Raw genomic sequence first — 17,505 nt, 5'->3', positions numbered from 1 at the left:
GAAAAAAACACCATGTATAGTAAGGCGTTTTTAGCTTGGAAAAAAACGACCATGTATAGTAAGGCGTTTTTAGCCGAAAAAAAACGACCATGTATAGTAAGGCGTTTTTAGCCGAAAAAAAAGACCATGTATAGTAAGGCGTTTTAGCCGAAAAAAACCACCATGTATAGTAAGGCGTTTTTAGCTCGGAAAAAAACGACCATGTATAGTAAGGCGTTTTTAGCCGAAAAAAACGACCATGTATAGTAAGGCGTTTTTAGCTGAAAAAAAACGACCATGTATAGTAAGGCGTTTTTAGCTCGGAAAAAAACGACCATGTATAGTATGGCGTTTTTAGCCCGAAAAAAAACGACCATGTATAGTAAGGCGTTTTTAGCCGAAAAAAACGACCATGTATAGTAAGGCGTTTTTAGCTGAAAAAAAAACGACCATGTATAGTAAGGCGTTTTTAGCCGAAAAAAAACGACCATGTATAGTAAGGCGTTTTTAGCCGAAAAAAACACCTTGTATAGTAAGGCGTTTTTAGCTCGGAAAAAAACGACCATGTATAGTAAGGCGTTTTTAGCCGAAAAAAAGACCATGTATAGTAAGGCGTTTTTAGCTGAAAAAAACACCATGTATAGTAAGGCGTTTTTAGCTTGGAAAAAAACGACCATGTATAGTAAGGCGTTTTTGGCCGAAAAAAAACGACCATGTATAGTAAGGCGTTTTTAGCCGAAAAAAAAGACCATGTATAGTAAGGCGTTTTTAGCTCGGAAAAAAACGACCATGTATAGTAAGGCGTTTTTAGCTGGAAAAAAAACGACCATGTATAGTAAGGCGTTTTTACCCGAAAAAAACCACCATGTATAGTAAGGCGTTTTTAGCTCGGAAAAAAACGACCATGTATAGTAAGGCGTTTTTAGCTGAAAAAAAAACGACCATGTATAGTAAGGCGTTTTTACCCGAAAAAAACACCATGTATAGTAAGGCGTTTTTAGCTCGGAAAAAAACGACCATGTATAGTAAGGCGTTTTTAGCCGGAAAAAAACGACCATGTATAGTAAGGCGTTTTTAGCTGAAAAAAAAACGACCATGTATAGTAAGGCGTTTTTACCCGAAAAAAACACCATGTATAGTAAGGCGTTTTTAGCTCGGAAAAAAACGACCATGTATAGTAAGGCGTTTTTACCCGAAAAAAACACCATGTATAGTAAGGCGTTTTTAGCTCGGAAAAAAACGACCATGTATAGTAAGGCGTTTTTAGCTGAAAAAAAAAACGACCATGTATAGTAAGGCGTTTTTAGCCCGAAAAAAAAGACCATGTATAGTAAGGCGTTTTAGCCGAAAAAAACCACCATGTATAGTAAGGCGTTTTTAGCTCGGAAAAAAACGACCATGTATAGTAAGGCGTTTTTAGCTGAAAAAAAACGACCATGTATAGTAAGGCGTTTTTAGCCCGAAAAAAAAGACCATGTATAGTAAGGCGTTTTAGCCGAAAAAAACCACCATGTATAGTAAGGCGTTTTTAGCTCGGAAAAAAACGACCATGTATAGTAAGGCGTTTTTAGCCGAAAAAAAAGACCATGTATAGTAAGGCGTTTTTAGCCGAAAAAAACACCATGTATAGTAAGGCGTTTTTAGCTTGGAGAAAAAACGACATAGTATAGTAAGGCGTTTTTAGCCGAAAAAAACACCATGTATAGTAAGGCGTTTTTAGCTTGGAAAAAAAACGACATAGTATAGTAAGGCGTTTTTAGCCCGAAAAAAAGACCATGTATAGTAAGGCGTTTTTAGCCGAAAAAAACCACCATGTATAGTAAGGCGTTTTTAGCCCGAAAAAAAAAGACCATGTATAGCAAGGCGTTTTTAGCCGAAAAAAAAGACCATGTATAGTAAGGCGTTTTTAGCCGAAAAAAACCACCATGTATAGTAAGGCGTTTTTAGCCGAAAAAAACACCATGTATAGTAAGGCGTTTTTAGCTCGGAAAAAAACGACCATGTATAGTAAGGCGTTTTTAGCCGAAAAAAACACCATGTATAGTAAGGCGTTTTTAGCTGGAAAAAAACCGACCATGTATAGTAAGGCGTTTTTAGCCGAAAAAAACCACCATGTATAGTAAGGCGTTTTTAGCTCGGAAAAAAACGACCATGTATAGTAAGTAAGGCGTTTTTAGCCGAAAAAAACCACCATGTATAGTAAGGCGTTTTTAGCCCGAAAAAAACGACATAGTATAGTAAGGCGTTTTTATCCCGGAAAAAAAGTCATAGTATAGTAAGGCGTTTTTAGCCCGAAAAAAACGACATACAATAGTAAGGCGTTTTTAGCTAAAAAAAAAAACCGACAGTATAGCAAGGAGTTTTGAGCTTGGAAAAAAAACGACATAGTATAGTAAGGCGTTTTTGGCATGAAAAAAACGACAGTATAGTAAGGCGTTTTTATCCCGGATAAAAAGTCATAGTATAGTAAGGCATTTTTAGCCCGAAAAAAAACGACATAGTATAGCAAGGCGTTTTTAGCTTGGAAAAAAACGACATAGTATAGTAAGACGTTTTTAGCCCGAAAAAAAACGCTCGTGAACTGCGTTCTGTTGGCACCCCAGAAAGACATTTGAGTCATGCCAGAGCTTCACTTTTATTGTTCACATTTACAGATTTTGTATATTGTGTCGAGTACAGCAATGGGAAGAGGAAGTCCACTTCGTCCTTACAGCAAACCCGCAATCATAGGACGCGCGTCCTCGGGTTAAGTACAGTTTTGCAATCCGAGACGAGGTCCTGGGTCACTGGCTCGCTCCACAATTAAAAACACACATGGGGGGTGGGGGGGGGGGGGATGTCACACGCATGTACCACAAGATGCACGGGAAGGTAACGCACGAATAGAGTCTCAAGTCCCGTAAGGTGGGCCTCTCATAAAATAGCCTTTGCGCGGACACGTTTGGTTCGTCGCTCCCGGGAGATTTGGTGAGCATAAAAATAGGAACAAGAGAGTGTCGTCAGCAGCACCGCGTTGGTCCTGAGATTGATCGGGTTGTCACGGCCACACTACAGACTGGCGACGTTACGGAACGGGGGGGGCTTTTAAAAAATGCAATCAAATGTCACATTGTTATCGCTGCTCCGTCGACACATACTGACCACACGACGGGTGAAGAGAAGAAGGAAGTTCCGCGGCAACAAAGGTTACCTTAAAGAGCTGCACTGTGCAAGGGGGGCAACGTAAAGGGGCGGCGGCTTCTATGTGACCGGGACATTTTCCACCTCTTTTGGAGTGCTCGTCTATCACGGGGTGTGTGCTCGCGTGTGTGCAAATGGGGCCGGGGAAGAAAATGGCCACCGGGAGAAGATCGATGAGGCTCAGTTGTTCTCTGCTCTTTGCTTCAGGAGGGTGACGTTACGCCAAGGTGCGCTGGCGAGGTTTGATCCGAGGGTAGAGCTGCAGGGAGGGGGATGGGGGAAAAAAAAAAAAAAAAAGATTTCCAAGTGAGTAATGGCATTCAAAATCCGGGCGGCGTGTGGCACGGCCTTAAAATTGGCTCCGGGGGTGAGACGAGCCGTTGAATCGCAAAGTTGACAACGGTGGAAAAAATGAATTCCCCAGCCCCCGCTTACCCCCAGCAGGTTGCGCGGCACGTAGCCCTCGGTGTCCTCCAGCTGCGCCCACCACCACTCCGTCTCGCTGTCATCCTGCCGCCGCAGGATGGTGACGGCGTCTCCCTCGCCGAAGGACAACTCGTCCTGGTTCTGAGCCTCGTAGGCCCACAGGGCGTACACGGTGCCCTTGTTCATGACGCCCATCTTTTCCTGAACGCCTAGGAACAGAACGAATGAATGAATGCGACGGTGGCTCGAAAAGCCAACGATGCGATGGAAGACTCCGCTTCGGAGTCTTCTGGCGTTTGGCGTTTGGCGGCTTCCCCGGCGTGACATATCGAGCCGGACGCTAATAATGGTTACCGTAGAGGAACTGGGAGCACTGGACGTAGCCCTCCTCCATCTCCTCGCACTTATCCGCGGCCGTCTCCACGTCGCTGATGGTGCTGGCAAAGATGGCGGCCCCCGACTCCACCAACAACTTGCACAGGTGCACGCTGTTGCACGAGGCGGCGCAGTGGAGCGGAGTCCTGCTGGCAAAAAAGGTACATCAAGACATTTTCGGAGGCTAACGGCGCGGTGCGGGCGGGCGGGTCGGCGCGTCTGACCATCCGTCGCTGTCGGCCGCATTGACGTTGACGCCGAAATCCAGCAGGAATTTGACGATGTGGTGGTGTCCGGCGCATACGGCGTTATGCAGCGGGGTGATGCCCTCGTCGTTGGGCGTGCTGGGATTCTCCACCTGACACGGAGGAGGACGCGGTTCAACGGAAGCCGGCCGCGGCGACGCGACGCAAACGCACCTCGTAGATGATCCTCTGGACCAGGTCAAATTCTCCCTCCAACGACGCGTCCAGCAGGAGCGCCAGAGGGTTGAACTTAACCCGGAAGCCGTGGCCGGTGCGCTCCGACTCTGGCTTCTTCAGGTTGGTGCGCTAGGAACAAGAGTTTTCAGTTGTTCATTAAAAAAAAAAAAAGGTACCGAGTAGTGGGCCTGGATGGATGCCGCTCATCTCAATCCACCTTCTGTTCTGTTCCGACATGAGTAGGACGACTAATGAGGCGACTTTGTGAATAACAAAGCGGGAAATATGCGGGAGACGGCTCGATTTGGTTTAGTTGTGCATTTGCGCAACTCACCGACGGGCGGGTCAGCGCCACGCCGCTCTCCTCCGGAGACGTCACCTCCGGCACGGGGCTGGGCAACAGAGCCTCGGCGCTTTCCGCGTCGTCGTCGTCATCGTTGTCTTCGGGTCCTTGCTCTTCAGGAGGGCCCAAAGGTCCTTCGGGAGGCGGCGGCCGGTCGTCGTTCGGGTCAATGGATGACGCCTCCGAGCCCGGCTCCACCGACTCGGGCGGCGGCAAGATGTCCGAGGGAAGGTCGCCGCCGTCGGCGTACGCGGCCGGGTCGCAGCCCGCCGAGTCCGGAGGAGTCGCGGGTTGATAAAACGGCGTCCCGCCGTCCGCGCCGCCCGAGCCGGCGCTTCCCTCCATGCCCCCGGCGAGAGTGTTGAATCTCTGGTAGAGAAGTTTCTGGATGTTGGGTCCGCTGGGGCCCTCGGGTTCCGTGATGGAGCTGCGCTTCTTCAGGGGCCTCGGAGCGTTGGCCAGCTTTTTGCGGAGGACCTCCAGGTCGGCGTCGCTTTGGTAGCGCATGGGCGAGTGGACCATGGGCGTCAGCTTGGTGGGGCTGAGCGGCCGGGGGATGTTCTCCACGCTGGGCGGGGGGGCAGACGGCTCCGTCCGGCGCGGGCCCCGGTGATCTTCCGCGTCGCCGTCCGGCGTGTCCTCCGGGCCGCCGGGCGGCAACGGGAAGGCCCCCCCGGCCGGGACGAAAGGCAGGGGGGAGGGGGGGGTGGAGTTGGGAGGGAGGACGGGCTTCCCGTAGACTACAAACAAACGAAAAAAAAAGAAGGGCTGTCAGCATCCATGTTGGAAAGGTCAACGACACTTTTGTCAGAGGTCACAAGGACTGCTTAGAAAAAGCAACCGGTGGTGCGGGATTCTGCGACGTTTTACAACCGGGTGAGAGAGTGAGAATGGAAACGTGAAATTTCGTAATCGCGCCCCATTCTGCGTTTCCAAGCTGACGGCAAACCTTACCGGCTTTGAGCGCCGGTTTGAGTGGCTGACTCTTTGGCGCCGCCTGCTGGAGGTACATGTGATAGATGGAGCTGGAGTTCATGGTGGCCGGGCCCTTGCGGGGCGACTGGGGCCGCGAGCCTCTGTCCGGAACGAAGGGGCGCACGGCCGCGGCCGGCGGGTGCTCCGGCCTCTCGCCGGCCCCCGTGCCCGTGCCGGCGGGGAAGAGCGGCGCGTGGGGGTGCTGGAAGGTGGGGCTGGGCGGCACCGAGATGCGCTGCTGGATCTGCTGCGAGGAAGAGCCGCCGCCGCCGGTCGGCGCGCGGGGCCAAGCGGCCGGCGGCGGCTTTGCGGGCTGGCGAGGCGCATCCTTGCGGCGCTCCAGAGAGAGGTGCGAACCGTACGGCGGCGGCTGCGCTTTGGCCGCCGTAGGGGACGAGGCCGGCGTTTTGGAGTCCGGCGCCTGCGGCGAAAGGTTTCGGACGCAGCGTTGGCCGCCGCTCATCCTCGTACACCCCGTTCGAAGAAAGCCCACTGACCTTTTCGGCACCGGAAGCGGAGGTCTTAGCCTGCGTATCCGAGTCTCTTCGCTCCGGAGGTTTCAGGGACGCGCCCGTCTTGGCTGCCGGAGGCCAACCGCCGTCAGCGGCTAAAGCGCAACAAGCAAGACGTCAATACCAACAAAAGCCTGCGCTCACCCAAGTCGATGGGCAGTAGCTGATGAGACCGTGGCCCCCTTCAAAGGTGGCTCGCGGGACCAACCTGATTTGCCCCCCCAGCCTTGGTTGGCTTGGTTGTTGACGCCCAGGGCGTGCGGCTTGAGCGGTTCGGGCGGCGAGGCGTAGCCCGCGTCCCGCCGGCTCGGCACGGGAACTTGGATGTAGGGACCCACGGCGGCCACCCGGCCCGGCGTGCCGGCGGCCGGCTGCGGCGAGGGCGGCCTGTTGGCCCTGTTGAGCTGTCGGGGGGGGGGGGGGGGGGGGGACATGAATGAATCACATGGAAAGCCGTCCTCTAACGCGCAGACGCTCCAATCGTGGCCGAGACTTCTTTGCGCTTTTCTGGCCTTACGGGGAGGTTCTCTTTTTGACGTGCCTCGGCTTTTTTCTTGTAGAGGCGCTCCCGCAGCTCGCTGATGCGCTTGTCCATCAGCGTCACCTCCATGTTGCGCTTGTTGAGGAGCTCCTTCTGCTGCTGCAGCTTGCCGTTCTGCTCCAGGTTCAGCTTGTTGCGGATCTGAGAAGACGGCCACAATTCACGTTCGCGCCACGCGAGCCGAAGCCCTCAAGCGACGCGTCGTCCCCTTTTTTTTTCAAAATCCGTTTTAGGGCGGGCGAAGCTAGCCGTGAAAAATGCCTCCGGCCCCCCCTCCCCGCCCGCCTGCGCCGTGCCGTACTTGGAGCTCCTGGTAAAGCTTCCGCAGCTCCAGGGCGGCGGCGGCGCCGGTCACTTGGCCGCCCGGCGCGGCGGGGACGCCGTTGAGCTTGCCCCGCCGCAGCTCCTCCAGCTGCGAGCTGAGCTGCTCCACCCGCAGCGCCGCCGCCTGCAGCTCGGCCTGCTTCTCCTGGAACAGGCCGCTCACCTGCTCGATCTCTGCCGCTGGGGGGGGGGGGGGGGGGGGGGGTAACGGTTCAATTATAATAAAGGGCCCTTTGGCTGGTTTCCCGTGGGCGGTGTGTGAAGCCATACGTACACAGGTTGCCGTTGATGACCTTGCTGTAGTCCACCTGGCCCCGCATGGCCCGGATCTTCTTGAGCTTGGCTTCCTGGCTCTCCACGCGCTCCTTCAGCCGCTGCAGCTTCTCGCTCTCGGTGGCCGTCTGCTGCTGACGCCGCTCCTGCTGCTTGAGGTAGCGCAGACGCTGCTCCTTCGGCGAAAAGAAAAGCCCACACGGGGGCGCCGTCTACCACGACCGGAACGTGCGAGAACGGCGGCCCGCAAAACGAAGCGCCGACGGGACGTGGCTACCTTGGCGACGAGCATCTGCTGCTGGGCCTCGATCTGCTGCTGCTGCCTGCCGGCCATCTCCTGCAGCTCGGAAAGCGTCAGCTCCGCGCGCTGGTTCCCCACCTGCGCGCAAAAGGACCAACGTGGCACTCGAAGAAGCGGGACGACGCGCGCGCAAACCGACAAAGGAGCCGGGATCCCGTTTGGACAGCCGTGAACGAGTTTGCAACGGAATCCATTTTGAAGGCGCTTCCAGCCAATGCCGAGATGGAGGAGGCGCTGAGGCGACAAATCGACAGCGACGGGAGAAGCGCCCCGATGAACCGCGAGGGACGTCATTCCGGCTCTGCAAAACGCTTTTCCTCTTTCCCAATGTCAAACGCACAAGAAAAACCTGCAAAAGTGCGGCGGGGCGGCTTTGTAGGCCATGTGCGGAATCTCACCCCGTTCTCGTCGGGCTTCTCTCCGGCGTTGCCGCTCCTCCGACCGCCGACTTGATCCGGGGGGGACTGCCGACTCCCTGCGCAGGCACAGTCGCACTCAATGGCTGGCTTGTCGGCAAGAAGGCGAGCGTGCGCGCGTGCACTCGCTCGCACGAGCGCTCTCGCTTTGAAGAGAAGCCGACGCGACACGGGAGACGCAAGAACACGGACAAGTCACGCCGACTGAGTGGACGCAAAGGCGCGGCCATTTTCTTCTAAACTGAACGGGCAAACGCGGAACGCTGACGGTCATGAAAAAAAAAAAAAAGACGTCAACGGCAAACATGCGGAATTCCATGACGACGCTCTCATCCAAACCCGGGGTGGGGGGGGGGGGGGGAGTTCTGAATTCACTTACCCTGATCGCCGCTCTCAGTCGGGGATTCTTCGTGCCGCAGGAAGAACTTGACCTCCTGCTTGCGGGGGCCCCATTTCTGCAGATGCTCGTACATCAGGTGCTCAAAGGGGATGGCTCGCTCTGCAGACGCCGAGAGAAAAGTCAAGCTCGGCGAGGCCGAGGAGAGCAAGCGCCAACCCCAATCAATCGAGGCTTTGCGCGCAAGCGGCGGCGGCGCTACCAAATGCTAATCAAAGCGCGCCGGCGCCAGGACCCGATTCGCTCAGCTCAGCTTATCGCGGCAAACGAACAATCGGTGCACGGGAAACGCGTCGACCGGCGGCTGGTTTTCCCCACCGGGAGGTCAAAGGTTAGACGCGCTTTGTCAGGCGCCGACTGATGGAGGCGGTTGGGGGGCAGAGATAAAACGCTGACATCACCCCGACGCGCCCGGCGAAGCGCATTGTTTGCGAGGAATGCGTTGCGACAGCGCTGTGGACCGTTGCAGCACGTAATCCCTTTCAGATGTGGGGTGGGGGGGCGGGGGGGTATGCGACTGGGACTCCCCCTTCTTTGACTTCCCTCCGGCAGCCGCAGCCGGGTGGCCTGACGATAGAGGAGCCAGGAAAGCTCAAGGCCGGGTGAGAGTCAAGTACGCCCGCGCCGGCGCGTTCACCCGTCACCGTCTCAGCTTTTGACGCGCCAGCCAAAAGGGGGGGGGGGGGGGGGTCGCGCTTACCGTTGCCTCTCCAGACCTCAGCCAGGTGGCAGCCGCTTTCGCCCGGCTCCTTGCAGAACTCCACCACGTCGCGGCACGTGGTCTCGGGGGTGACGGGCACCTCCGCCGTGGCCTGCTCCCCGTCGCTGAGGTACACCGTCAAGATCATCTGGGGGGGGGGCATGGATATGAGGTTCATCAATTGTTTTTGGACATCGCAGCTCATCCAAAAGCAGTCCAATGTGGCGGCAATCGTTTTCGAAAAGAGGATTCCTCAAAAGTCCAACAAAAGCCAGAGAGGAAAATCAACTTGAAAGCGCAACTGGACAAGGAGACGAAGATCCCATTTGAGCAGCCAAGATCAGCGCATAGCAATGACGGCGTTCCACACGCAAACACGGCAACGAGACTTGTTGCGGCCCGTTGGCGACTCGTGCCTGTACACGCTCACGACGGCGGCGGCTTCGACATACACAGTTTCAACTGCGACGGCAGCACGCAAGCTTCTGCTTGGAAATTCACGTTTTGGGAACCAAAGTGATGACGAGCACGGCCACACGCGAGCTTTTGTGCCATCAACAGACCCCCGTTTTTTTTGAGGTGTCGCAAGAGCAAAAAATATTTGCGTTTAGACTCTTTGGGCTGCATGGCGCTTATTATTGGAAGACCATTTCAGGGCTGGTTTTCCCCTTTAGCCCAAGTCATAGCTACTGCAAATATTGACCTGAAAATGGAAAGACGCTAAGGTCAAGAGTCAGTAAGCGTGCCTTCTTGTGCCACGTGACCAAGAAATCCACTTCGCAACCTCACAACATTCTCTGCCAGGACTGTCGAGGACATCCTGCACCGACGAAGCAAGCTGGAAAGGAGTGAAAACGATGCTTTTTACAGACAAACGAATCCAAAGCCGGCGGCTACGCTGCACCGCACGGTGCTTCTTTCTCCCGGTGCGCTCGACTAGTGAGGCCAAACGTGGAGCTGGAGCTTCAATTTGTTGTCGAGGTCGGGCTTCAAAGCTCCGACGGCTTTTCATGCATAGGCAGCGATGAGGTCACACCTACCGGCATCATGCTGGCGGCTCCGGATTGGGATCGGCCAAAGTGGCGAGACGGGAATCCGCGATGCCCCCACCTTGCCCGAGAAAACGTGCGGCCCTCTCTGAAACACAACGCGCGGATATGAACGTGACAGCTGCGGCAGCAAGAGGCGATGTCAACAAATGGCTCCGAATGGCCCAGGCGTGGCTCCCGGACAGCTGCCGCCGTCGAGCTCTGCCAGAAAAACGCCTCCAAATATCCAAATACGCGACTGCGACATGACGAGAACATCGAAAGGAGTCTGCAATGTACTCACCGCTCTTCGCTGTCATAGACGAATCATCGCCCGGTGGAGTAGGTGCGTGAGACGCGGTTGCTTAGGCGAGCCGACTGTCATCCATTCGGCCAGCTAGCGTCGCCTGGCCGAGATGCTAACCGCGCTAGCTGCCTCCAGCTGCGGCGAAATGTCGCCGCTTAGGCTCGGCGTCGGTTTTTCGCCGTCGACGGAGAAGCGAAAGCAACCCAAAAAAAAAAAAAGCTGACGGATGGCGAAATCGCTCGAGCCACTCGTTTTCGGTCAACGAATGTAGTTAGCTGCCGCTTGCTTAGCCGACGAAGGAGAAAATCGACTGCGACCGGGCGGGCGGTGCTTACGCCGTGGGAGGGGCGGTGCTTAGCTCGCGCGAGAAGCCAGAGTGTCATCAAGACCGCGCAAAAATAGGAAGAAGACTTGTTGCTCCACCAATTCCTCGAGTTCAGGCTTCCTGCGAGCGAGAAGAAAGGTGGCGACTGTGACGGGTGGAAGTGGTTGTTCTTCGAGAAATGACATCATACTGTTATGGAAGCGGAGAAGTTGTGTGCGTTTTGTTTGGTTGGTTGTTGTTTTTTCATACCCACAACTTCATACGGGTTTTTTTTTACCGCCTGAGCAGCGACGAGCGGTACTCCGGCACCCCTGGTCGACCAGCCCCGCAACATCAACATCAGCCCCCACCCCCCGCCCTCAACTGATTCGTGCATTGGACGTGATTATCTCGATTAGTCAAAATAAAAAAAAATACAATGAAAATGCTGCTCATCCAAGTGAGCGCTTTGGCGTGTGTGTCTGCTAACACTTTTTTTGGTGACTGTATCAAATTTGAAATGGCTCGTTTTTTTTTCCCCCAGAGAAAGCGCGGAAACGCTGTGCAAATGAAACTAGATATTTATTTACACACTTGTCTGAAATGTCATTTAAATTCATTATCAATATCGGTTTCAAAGCGTTTTGCTCTTTTGAAGAAATCAACTTATTTCAATTTTTGCTCTTGGAATAATGGTATCATTTTGAGAGTTTTTCCAATCTATGCCATGAAAGGTTCTTCGATCCAACAGCGATTGAAACGCGCCTCGACAAAAACAACACAAACTGGTCATTTGTTGCATGTCTTCTTTTCCCCCCACCCCACCTTCACTTGAGCGGTTACAATTCGTGATCCTCGGGGTGGTAGAGCTCGCTCATGAGGCGGTAGATGTACGAGGGCGCGTGTCCGCCGAAGTTGGAGATGAAGAGCGTGATGAGCTCCGGCGGAACGTAGTCGAACACGGGACAGTGCACATTCACCCTGGACAGGATCTCGCCTGAGACGCACATTGGTCGCCGTCAACGTCGCTCGCTCAATTGAGCGCTTAGGCGAGCTTCATTTTCCGCCGCGTCACCGAGTGTGGAGCGGTGAGACGTGCGAGAGGCGATTTTACCTTCGGTGAATGGAAGCACCTCGTGGGGCGACACAAACTTATGGAAGGTGTTCTCCTCATTGGGGAACTGCAATAATTGTGACGGTCAGCCGCATTTCAGAAGCCGGAGGGTGCGGTTAAAACGTGCGGCCCGGTCACCTGCGGCGAGAGCTTGAACATGGGCGTGCAGACGATGAGCGGCGTGGAGTGGTGCTTGGCCGCCAGGGCCAGCGTGTGCGTGCCGTTGACGGCCCGCAGGCCCCCGTTGGCGAGGACCGTCTGCGTCCCGACGATCACCTGTCGGGCGCAAAGCAACGCCTTGCCGTGCCGTGCCGCTTCGCGCATCCCTAAAAGTCGCCCGTCGTCTTCCGCTTACCTTATTGACGCGGGAGATGACCGCAAATATGGCGGCATCCGCGATCACCGTCGTTTCGATGCCGGCTTCTGACAGACTGGTGGCCATTTTGTGTCCCTGACGGAAAGGCAAAACGCGGCAGATGGAGTACAATACTTGGCCAAGAGAGATTCTGATGATACCTCGACGGTGTAATTGGAGAAGGGGGCCGGGGGGGTTCCTTTCTCCCCCCATAGCGGCCGTGTCACTTACTTGGCAGAAGGGCGCACACTCGGCGACGATGACGTGGAACTTGCGTTTGCGAGCGGCGTCCTTGAGGAAGGCCTCCACGGTGCGCGAGCGGCCGATGGTCATGATGACCTCGTTGGAGTGGATGTGCTCCAGCGCCTGCATGGAGATGTTGTCCGTCGTCCCGTCTGGAAGAACCAAGTTAGCGAAACACGGCACAATCGTCACTTTGCCTTCGAGCGACGGGAACGAGTGGGGGGGGGGCTGCCAGGCGGAAAACTCGAAGCGACTGACCCAGCTCCGTCATCAGCTCGTTGATGGCCTCGATGACGTTGGCTTTGAGGGGAGCAAAATGCAGCCGGAAGTTCTCTTCGCTGAGCGCTCCCGTCGTCAGCAGCTTGTGCAGCGATTCCTGCTGGTCCAGCTCCTCGCTGCTGCCCCGGGACCTGCACACCCAAACCAGAGTCAAAATGGAATATTTTACTGGCTGGGCCATGCACCCCGGGGGTCCATTTAACTGCAGACAAGCCATTTTCCAAACGACTCACCTGGCATACTCCTCTCTGATAATCTTGAGCACACGTCTGATTATGTTCCCAACGGTGGTCTCTGATGGTTGGGCGGCCGCCATCCGTCTGCCCTCCTTCCGGATGATTTCCATGAGGTCGCCTGAGATGTTCCAAATACAATAAACGCCATCAAGTTATGCTCCTGTCGCGTATACTCGTATGAGAAAAGAAGATTGTAATTTTCCATCTGCCCTCGGTGACAGTGGCTTGTCCTCGTTACACCCGTGTGTCGGACGGCGCAACAAATCAGGTCGAGTCAACGTCATACAAGAAAGCGATGACATGATTGCAGAAGACGGCTGCCTCCCGTATGGGGCGTGCGGCACCTGCGCTGCTCCAGCGAGCCTGCGACGTGATCCTTCGGAGCAAGGAGGTCGTTTCTCGGGCTGTCTCCGCCGAGCCCCGGAGAGGTCCGGTGCCGCTCCCGCCTCGCTTCAAGTCGGACAAAAAGGCTTCGACTCGCTCGGTCAAGTCTGATTCTTTATCCCCGCCCGGCATGGTGGCAATACACACACAGACACAAAGAATAAGTTGTTCGGCGAGTTAGTCGTGCGGTGGTCAGACTGCCATGACAAACCAGGAAGTGCTACCAGAGTACATCCGGGTCGTGGTGACGACGACGCTCTCCGATAGGCTGAGATCTGGCTACAGCCTTCGTCATTTTGGCGAGTACGATGCGTTCAGGGACCGATCAGCTTCTAACCATACGTTAAGTTTCGTCTTATTAAAGGTGATTCTTGACATTTCGGATGGCCTTTTTGACTTCCGAGTTGTGACCCATTCGTAAATGACGTGCAAGCAAAATGTACGATTCTTCCGCCCAAATACACTCAACGGGTAATTGGGGGAAGCTAAATTTGTGATGGATTTTTCACACTTACTGAAACCGATTTGGTGTCATTTCAGTTTCAACAAGCGTTTCAGTAGGAGCGTTTTTCTAGTATTTCCCCAAGTACTCAACTATTTATGATGACGCATTTAATGGTGCCAAGACACGTCAGCTGGTTTGGATGCAGTCTACGCAGCAAATCGAGTCAACCCATCCGATTTTATTGAATAAAAGCCCAAAGCAAAATTACAAAATGCACCACTCAACATAAAAATGCACAATGCACATGGGTCGCTCCTTAAGAAAAAAAAATCCCCATGACAGATGCCTTCATGATTAACTTTCACCTGTTTCAAACCAAACCCTCATAAGCCCATGTAACCGCACCTCTGAAGTATCACTCGAGAGGCAATAATGAAAAATCCATTTGGTGGCTGTGCAGGGACAAGAAAATGGCAAACGTGACTTGTTGATGTCAACTGCTCCATTTAGAGTCAATCCTGGGAGAACAGGTTTGGTGCACAAAGCAGGTGGTTCAACCGACTCCTCCGTGCAGGCTATTTTACAAATGCTGCTCTCTAATGAGAGTTGTTGGCCATTTTAGACAAGGACTGAATCACAAGATGCTATAGTTCAAACATGGAAACCTAATATCTATATAATGAGAACAATGTTACAGTGACAAAAAAGAAATATCCGTATGATTAGGGGGAGCGTTAACAGGATGAAGCCAAACAAACCAAAAACCTCCTGACAAACATGGAAGCAAATGTAGCAAGCTAACACGGAAGAATGACAACATAGAACAAAAGCACACCTTCAAATAGCCTTCACTTGATTTGGAGGGTCTCCTCGGCAGCATTCTCACCGCACATGCTCGAGTGCTTTGTTGGTGGGCAGCCGGAACATTGAAACAGTGCAGACAGACACGTGGCGCATCTCTCCCTAACAGCGCTTATCATGTTACGAACTGCAAAAGAAATCAGGCCTGGTTGTTTAAAACAAAACAAAAAAAAAGTACGCATGTTGACAGACCATTGTTTTTGTCTGGCATCTGTGAAAAAATAGAATTTGAGACCCCCACCCCACCACCACCACCTCCTAAAACTTCCCTTGCCGTCCAAGGAGGATGGATGTTTGGACATTGGCGGCCAAGCCGGACGATGACCAACGCTGGATCTTCTATTCAATCAACTTCTTGGCCTTGAAGAAGCGGCGCAGGTAGAATACTTGCCACGTGGCCAGCCCGATCAGGCAGCACATGGAGAAGACGCTGAAGTACAGAACGCGCGTGTTGGTGGACTCTGTTGGGAGGCAGGCAGTGCAGGCTGGTCAACATCTCATTTACAAGCCGCGCAGCCGCAGGCTTTTCAAACCACGATTGAGCCGAGGGGCGTATTTGACAAAAGCGTCAAGAGAAAGCGCGACAGGCAAATCTCCGATAATGCAAAATGCATTTCTAGCATCTAGATTTTATCCTCTTCATTTCCAGTGCTGCCTTAAAAGAGTCTGCCCTATCGTAGCATTTCTCATGACACCCGGTTGGGAATGACTGCGTTAAAGGGAGGAATTTACCGTTGGTATCCCTCATCTCCTCCTCGCGCTTCTTCATGTAAGCAAAGTCATTCACGATGGACTCCGAGAGGTCCTCCAGTCTCCGCAATTCCACTTCCAGGGGCTTCAGCTTCTCCACCTTGGCAATCTGGACTCACATAGCACACGCTATCACCATAGGCAGTCAAGCCAATGCTATTTATTACACAGTTCAGCCAGGAGGTGTCGCTCTTGGTGGGCCTAATGAAGGCTCGCTCTCAAAATAGGTCCTTCCAATGATTGGATTGCCCAAAGAATTAAGGAGCTCGACAATATATTTCCCCGATAGGAAGAAAATCTGATCCAGACTAAATAGAACACTAGATAGTTTTGGTCACAACTTATCGTATCGTATCGTATTGTTTTTTGTTATTGTAAAATGTCCTTGGGTGTCTTGAAAGGCGCTTATAAATAAAATGTATTATTATTATTATTATTATTATCCCGAGTAATACGTCGGTCTTCCTAAAATGTGTCCTCGTCAAAGCCAATCCCCTTGCGCAACGCGTGAGCCGGGGGACAAGTCCCAGCATTCTCGCTGCTCGCTTTTGATCACGTGCAGCGTGAGAACGCACAGTATGGTGCTTAGGCAAGATGTGTCCTGTCCGCAGTTAAGCTTAGGATCAAGTGGACTGCCAAGAAAGCAGCTACGAGCCGTCATTAGGTGTCCTTTTTATTGATTTCACCCCCCCCCCCCCCACAAAGACGGATCGAGTGTACCTCCTCATAGTTCTTGGCCTCCACGCCGTGCTTCATGTCCAGGTTGACCAACTGGTCTGGCACTCTTCCGGTTCCTTGAAATCAGGGCCACAAATAAATACCAGCGTTCTCACATTCTCAAAGTCAGCGTTTTGTCGAAGCGGATGGAACTTACCCATGGGGGACTTGCTCTCAAAGCACACCTCAAACATTTCATAGTCCTCCGTGGTGAATGCAAACTTTCCTTTGGTGGCGTCATCCTTGCTGTAAAGCAAATGACTGGCAGAATCTGTGATCTGTGACAAGGAGAGAGCATGTTGTCATCTTGAAGCTTTGCTCCAAAATGGATTAAAATTGCCCCTCTCCAAGAAAACAAAAAAAATAAATCACATGTAGGGCTAATCCTGGATATGTCAATGAACCCCGCCTCGTCCTCCAACAAAAAAGTACAACAATTCTGGAGGATGACAGGGGGGGGGGGAGAATTAGAAGGCTTAGAACTCACGGTTTACCGACCTCTCAAAATCGGGAGCTGCTAGTTGGGTACTTAGGAAAGGCCAAACACGCGCGAAGGAATAGAAATCTGCTCAAACGACATGATTTACGACCATCGGCTTTGTGACGACATGTCAATCATTTCTCAGTCTAACAAGACAAGAATGTTGCGAGTTTTTACGGAATGCGTTTTGTTTGCTCGATGGCCGGCATGCCAACGTGAGCAGCTGCCATCCGGGCTTGGAACGCTAAGAGTGACGTGGAAGAGCCAAAACAAACCGTAGTTCCTCCGCGTCGGGAATGTTAGCATGCAAAAAGCGCGTTTCACGAAGTCAGTGTGAAGTCAAAGTGGCGGTTGAAGTCGATTTCAACCAGGAAGGTTGTCGGTCCTTTTGTCTGCCCGCGAGCTAAGTCCGTCCCAAAGGCAGCAAAGCGTTGGTGCGCGCCGCAAGATGACGGAAGAAGCTTCCGTCGACGCGTGGCCTTCGTGTTAGCCGGCTCCTTCGGGGCTCTCACCTTCAGGTTGGTTTTGGTGTTGGCCTGCTCGCTTATCTCGTACTCCCCGGTGACCAAGACGTCCTTGTGGATCTCCTCCCGCAGGCACTTCCTCGAGTTGACCGGCAGGAAGAAGGAGATGGTGGCCGCCAATTCGACGAGAAGCGGTAAGAGCAGGAGCGCCGTAAACCGAGCCATGGCCGAGCGTTTCTGCGAGCGTCCAACCAGCCGCTGCCAGCTCGTCCGCTTCGCAAATTCCTTCTTCGGCCACGGAATTCCAGTTTGCACAATGCTGCAGCGACGCCGTCGGGTCGAAGGGGGAACTGCACGTACACGTCACATTCTG

The 17,505-nt window shown here is 53.3% G+C and overlaps 3 protein-coding genes across 5 annotated transcripts; all 3 read right to left on the bottom strand.

Moving 5' to 3' along the window:
* Nucleotides 1-2,595: 2,595 nt before the first annotated feature.
* Nucleotides 2,596-11,100, bottom strand: ppp1r13bb (protein phosphatase 1, regulatory subunit 13Bb). 3 transcript variants are annotated; one of them, XM_052053026.1, is made up of 18 exons: nt 10,497-11,100; nt 10,205-10,301; nt 9,165-9,312; nt 8,447-8,566; nt 8,050-8,126; nt 7,628-7,729; nt 7,352-7,526; nt 7,055-7,257; nt 6,730-6,894; nt 6,421-6,616; nt 6,198-6,307; nt 5,680-6,121; nt 4,717-5,465; nt 4,380-4,511; nt 4,185-4,318; nt 3,940-4,106; nt 3,595-3,794; nt 2,596-3,418 (listed from the first exon to the last, which is right to left on the bottom strand). In XM_052053026.1, exons 2-18 carry the CDS (start codon nt 10,211-10,213, stop codon nt 3,377-3,379), a joined length of 3,171 nt encoding a protein of 1,056 aa, XP_051908986.1. In that variant the 5' UTR covers nt 10,214-10,301; nt 10,497-11,100; the 3' UTR covers nt 2,596-3,376. The 3 variants fall into 3 exon arrangements, with proteins under 3 accessions (XP_051908986.1, XP_051908987.1, XP_051908988.1); XM_052053027.1 differs by having other exon boundaries at nt 7,352-7,520; XM_052053028.1 differs by lacking the exon at nt 10,205-10,301.
* A 519-nt stretch (nt 11,101-11,619) lies between these two features.
* eif2b2 (eukaryotic translation initiation factor 2B, subunit 2 beta) lies at nt 11,620-13,933 on the bottom strand. Its single transcript, XM_052053047.1, has 8 exons — nt 13,375-13,933; nt 13,028-13,148; nt 12,774-12,925; nt 12,504-12,667; nt 12,273-12,368; nt 12,056-12,193; nt 11,918-11,984; nt 11,620-11,800 (listed from the first exon to the last, which is right to left on the bottom strand). The coding sequence occupies exons 1-8, from the start codon at nt 13,544-13,546 to the stop codon at nt 11,643-11,645; spliced, it is 1,068 nt and encodes a 355-aa protein (XP_051909007.1). The 5' UTR covers nt 13,547-13,933; the 3' UTR covers nt 11,620-11,642.
* Nucleotides 13,934-14,077: 144 nt separating this feature from the next.
* On the bottom strand, nt 14,078-17,426 carry tmed10 (transmembrane p24 trafficking protein 10). Its single transcript, XM_052053051.1, has 5 exons — nt 17,181-17,426; nt 16,345-16,465; nt 16,191-16,264; nt 15,453-15,579; nt 14,078-15,181 (listed from the first exon to the last, which is right to left on the bottom strand). Exons 1-5 carry the CDS (start codon nt 17,355-17,357, stop codon nt 15,060-15,062), a joined length of 621 nt encoding a protein of 206 aa, XP_051909011.1. The 5' UTR covers nt 17,358-17,426; the 3' UTR covers nt 14,078-15,059.
* Nucleotides 17,427-17,505: the final 79 nt, after the last annotated feature.

The sequence above is a fragment of the Hippocampus zosterae genome, chromosome 19 (genome assembly GCF_025434085.1).
Source record: "Hippocampus zosterae strain Florida chromosome 19, ASM2543408v3, whole genome shotgun sequence".
Classification (NCBI taxonomy): Eukaryota; Metazoa; Chordata; class Actinopteri; order Syngnathiformes; family Syngnathidae; genus Hippocampus; species Hippocampus zosterae.
This window is presented reverse-complemented; position numbering and strand designations above follow the sequence as displayed.

Bases quoted from the DNA above. Each gene is read 5' to 3' on its own strand.
- ppp1r13bb (XM_052053026.1), bottom strand. The intron at 8,127-8,446 runs GTAAGTGAATTC...GTGCCTGCGCAG, and splicing joins GACTGAGAGCGGCGATCAGG to GGAGTCGGCAGTCCCCCCCG. The intron at 4,512-4,716 runs GTGAGTTGCGCA...TCTTGTTCCTAG, and splicing joins TGGCGCTGACCCGCCCGTCG to CGCACCAACCTGAAGAAGCC.
- eif2b2 (XM_052053047.1), bottom strand. From the start codon at position 13,546: ATGCCGGGCGGGGATAAAGAATCAGACTTGACCGAGCGAGTCGAAGCC. The intron at 12,668-12,773 runs GTCAGTCGCTTC...TGGTTCTTCCAG, and splicing joins CGAGCTGATGACGGAGCTGG to ACGGGACGACGGACAACATC. The intron at 12,369-12,503 runs GTAAGTGACACG...CCTTTCCGTCAG, and splicing joins AGTGTGCGCCCTTCTGCCAA to GGACACAAAATGGCCACCAG.
- tmed10 (XM_052053051.1), bottom strand. From the start codon at position 17,357: ATGGCTCGGTTTACGGCGCTCCTGCTCTTACCGCTTCTCGTCGAATTG. The intron at 16,466-17,180 runs GTGAGAGCCCCG...TCCTTGTCACAG, and splicing joins ACACCAAAACCAACCTGAAG to ATCACAGATTCTGCCAGTCA. The intron at 15,580-16,190 runs GTACACTCGATC...ATGTGAGTCCAG, and splicing joins AGGCCAAGAACTATGAGGAG to ATTGCCAAGGTGGAGAAGCT.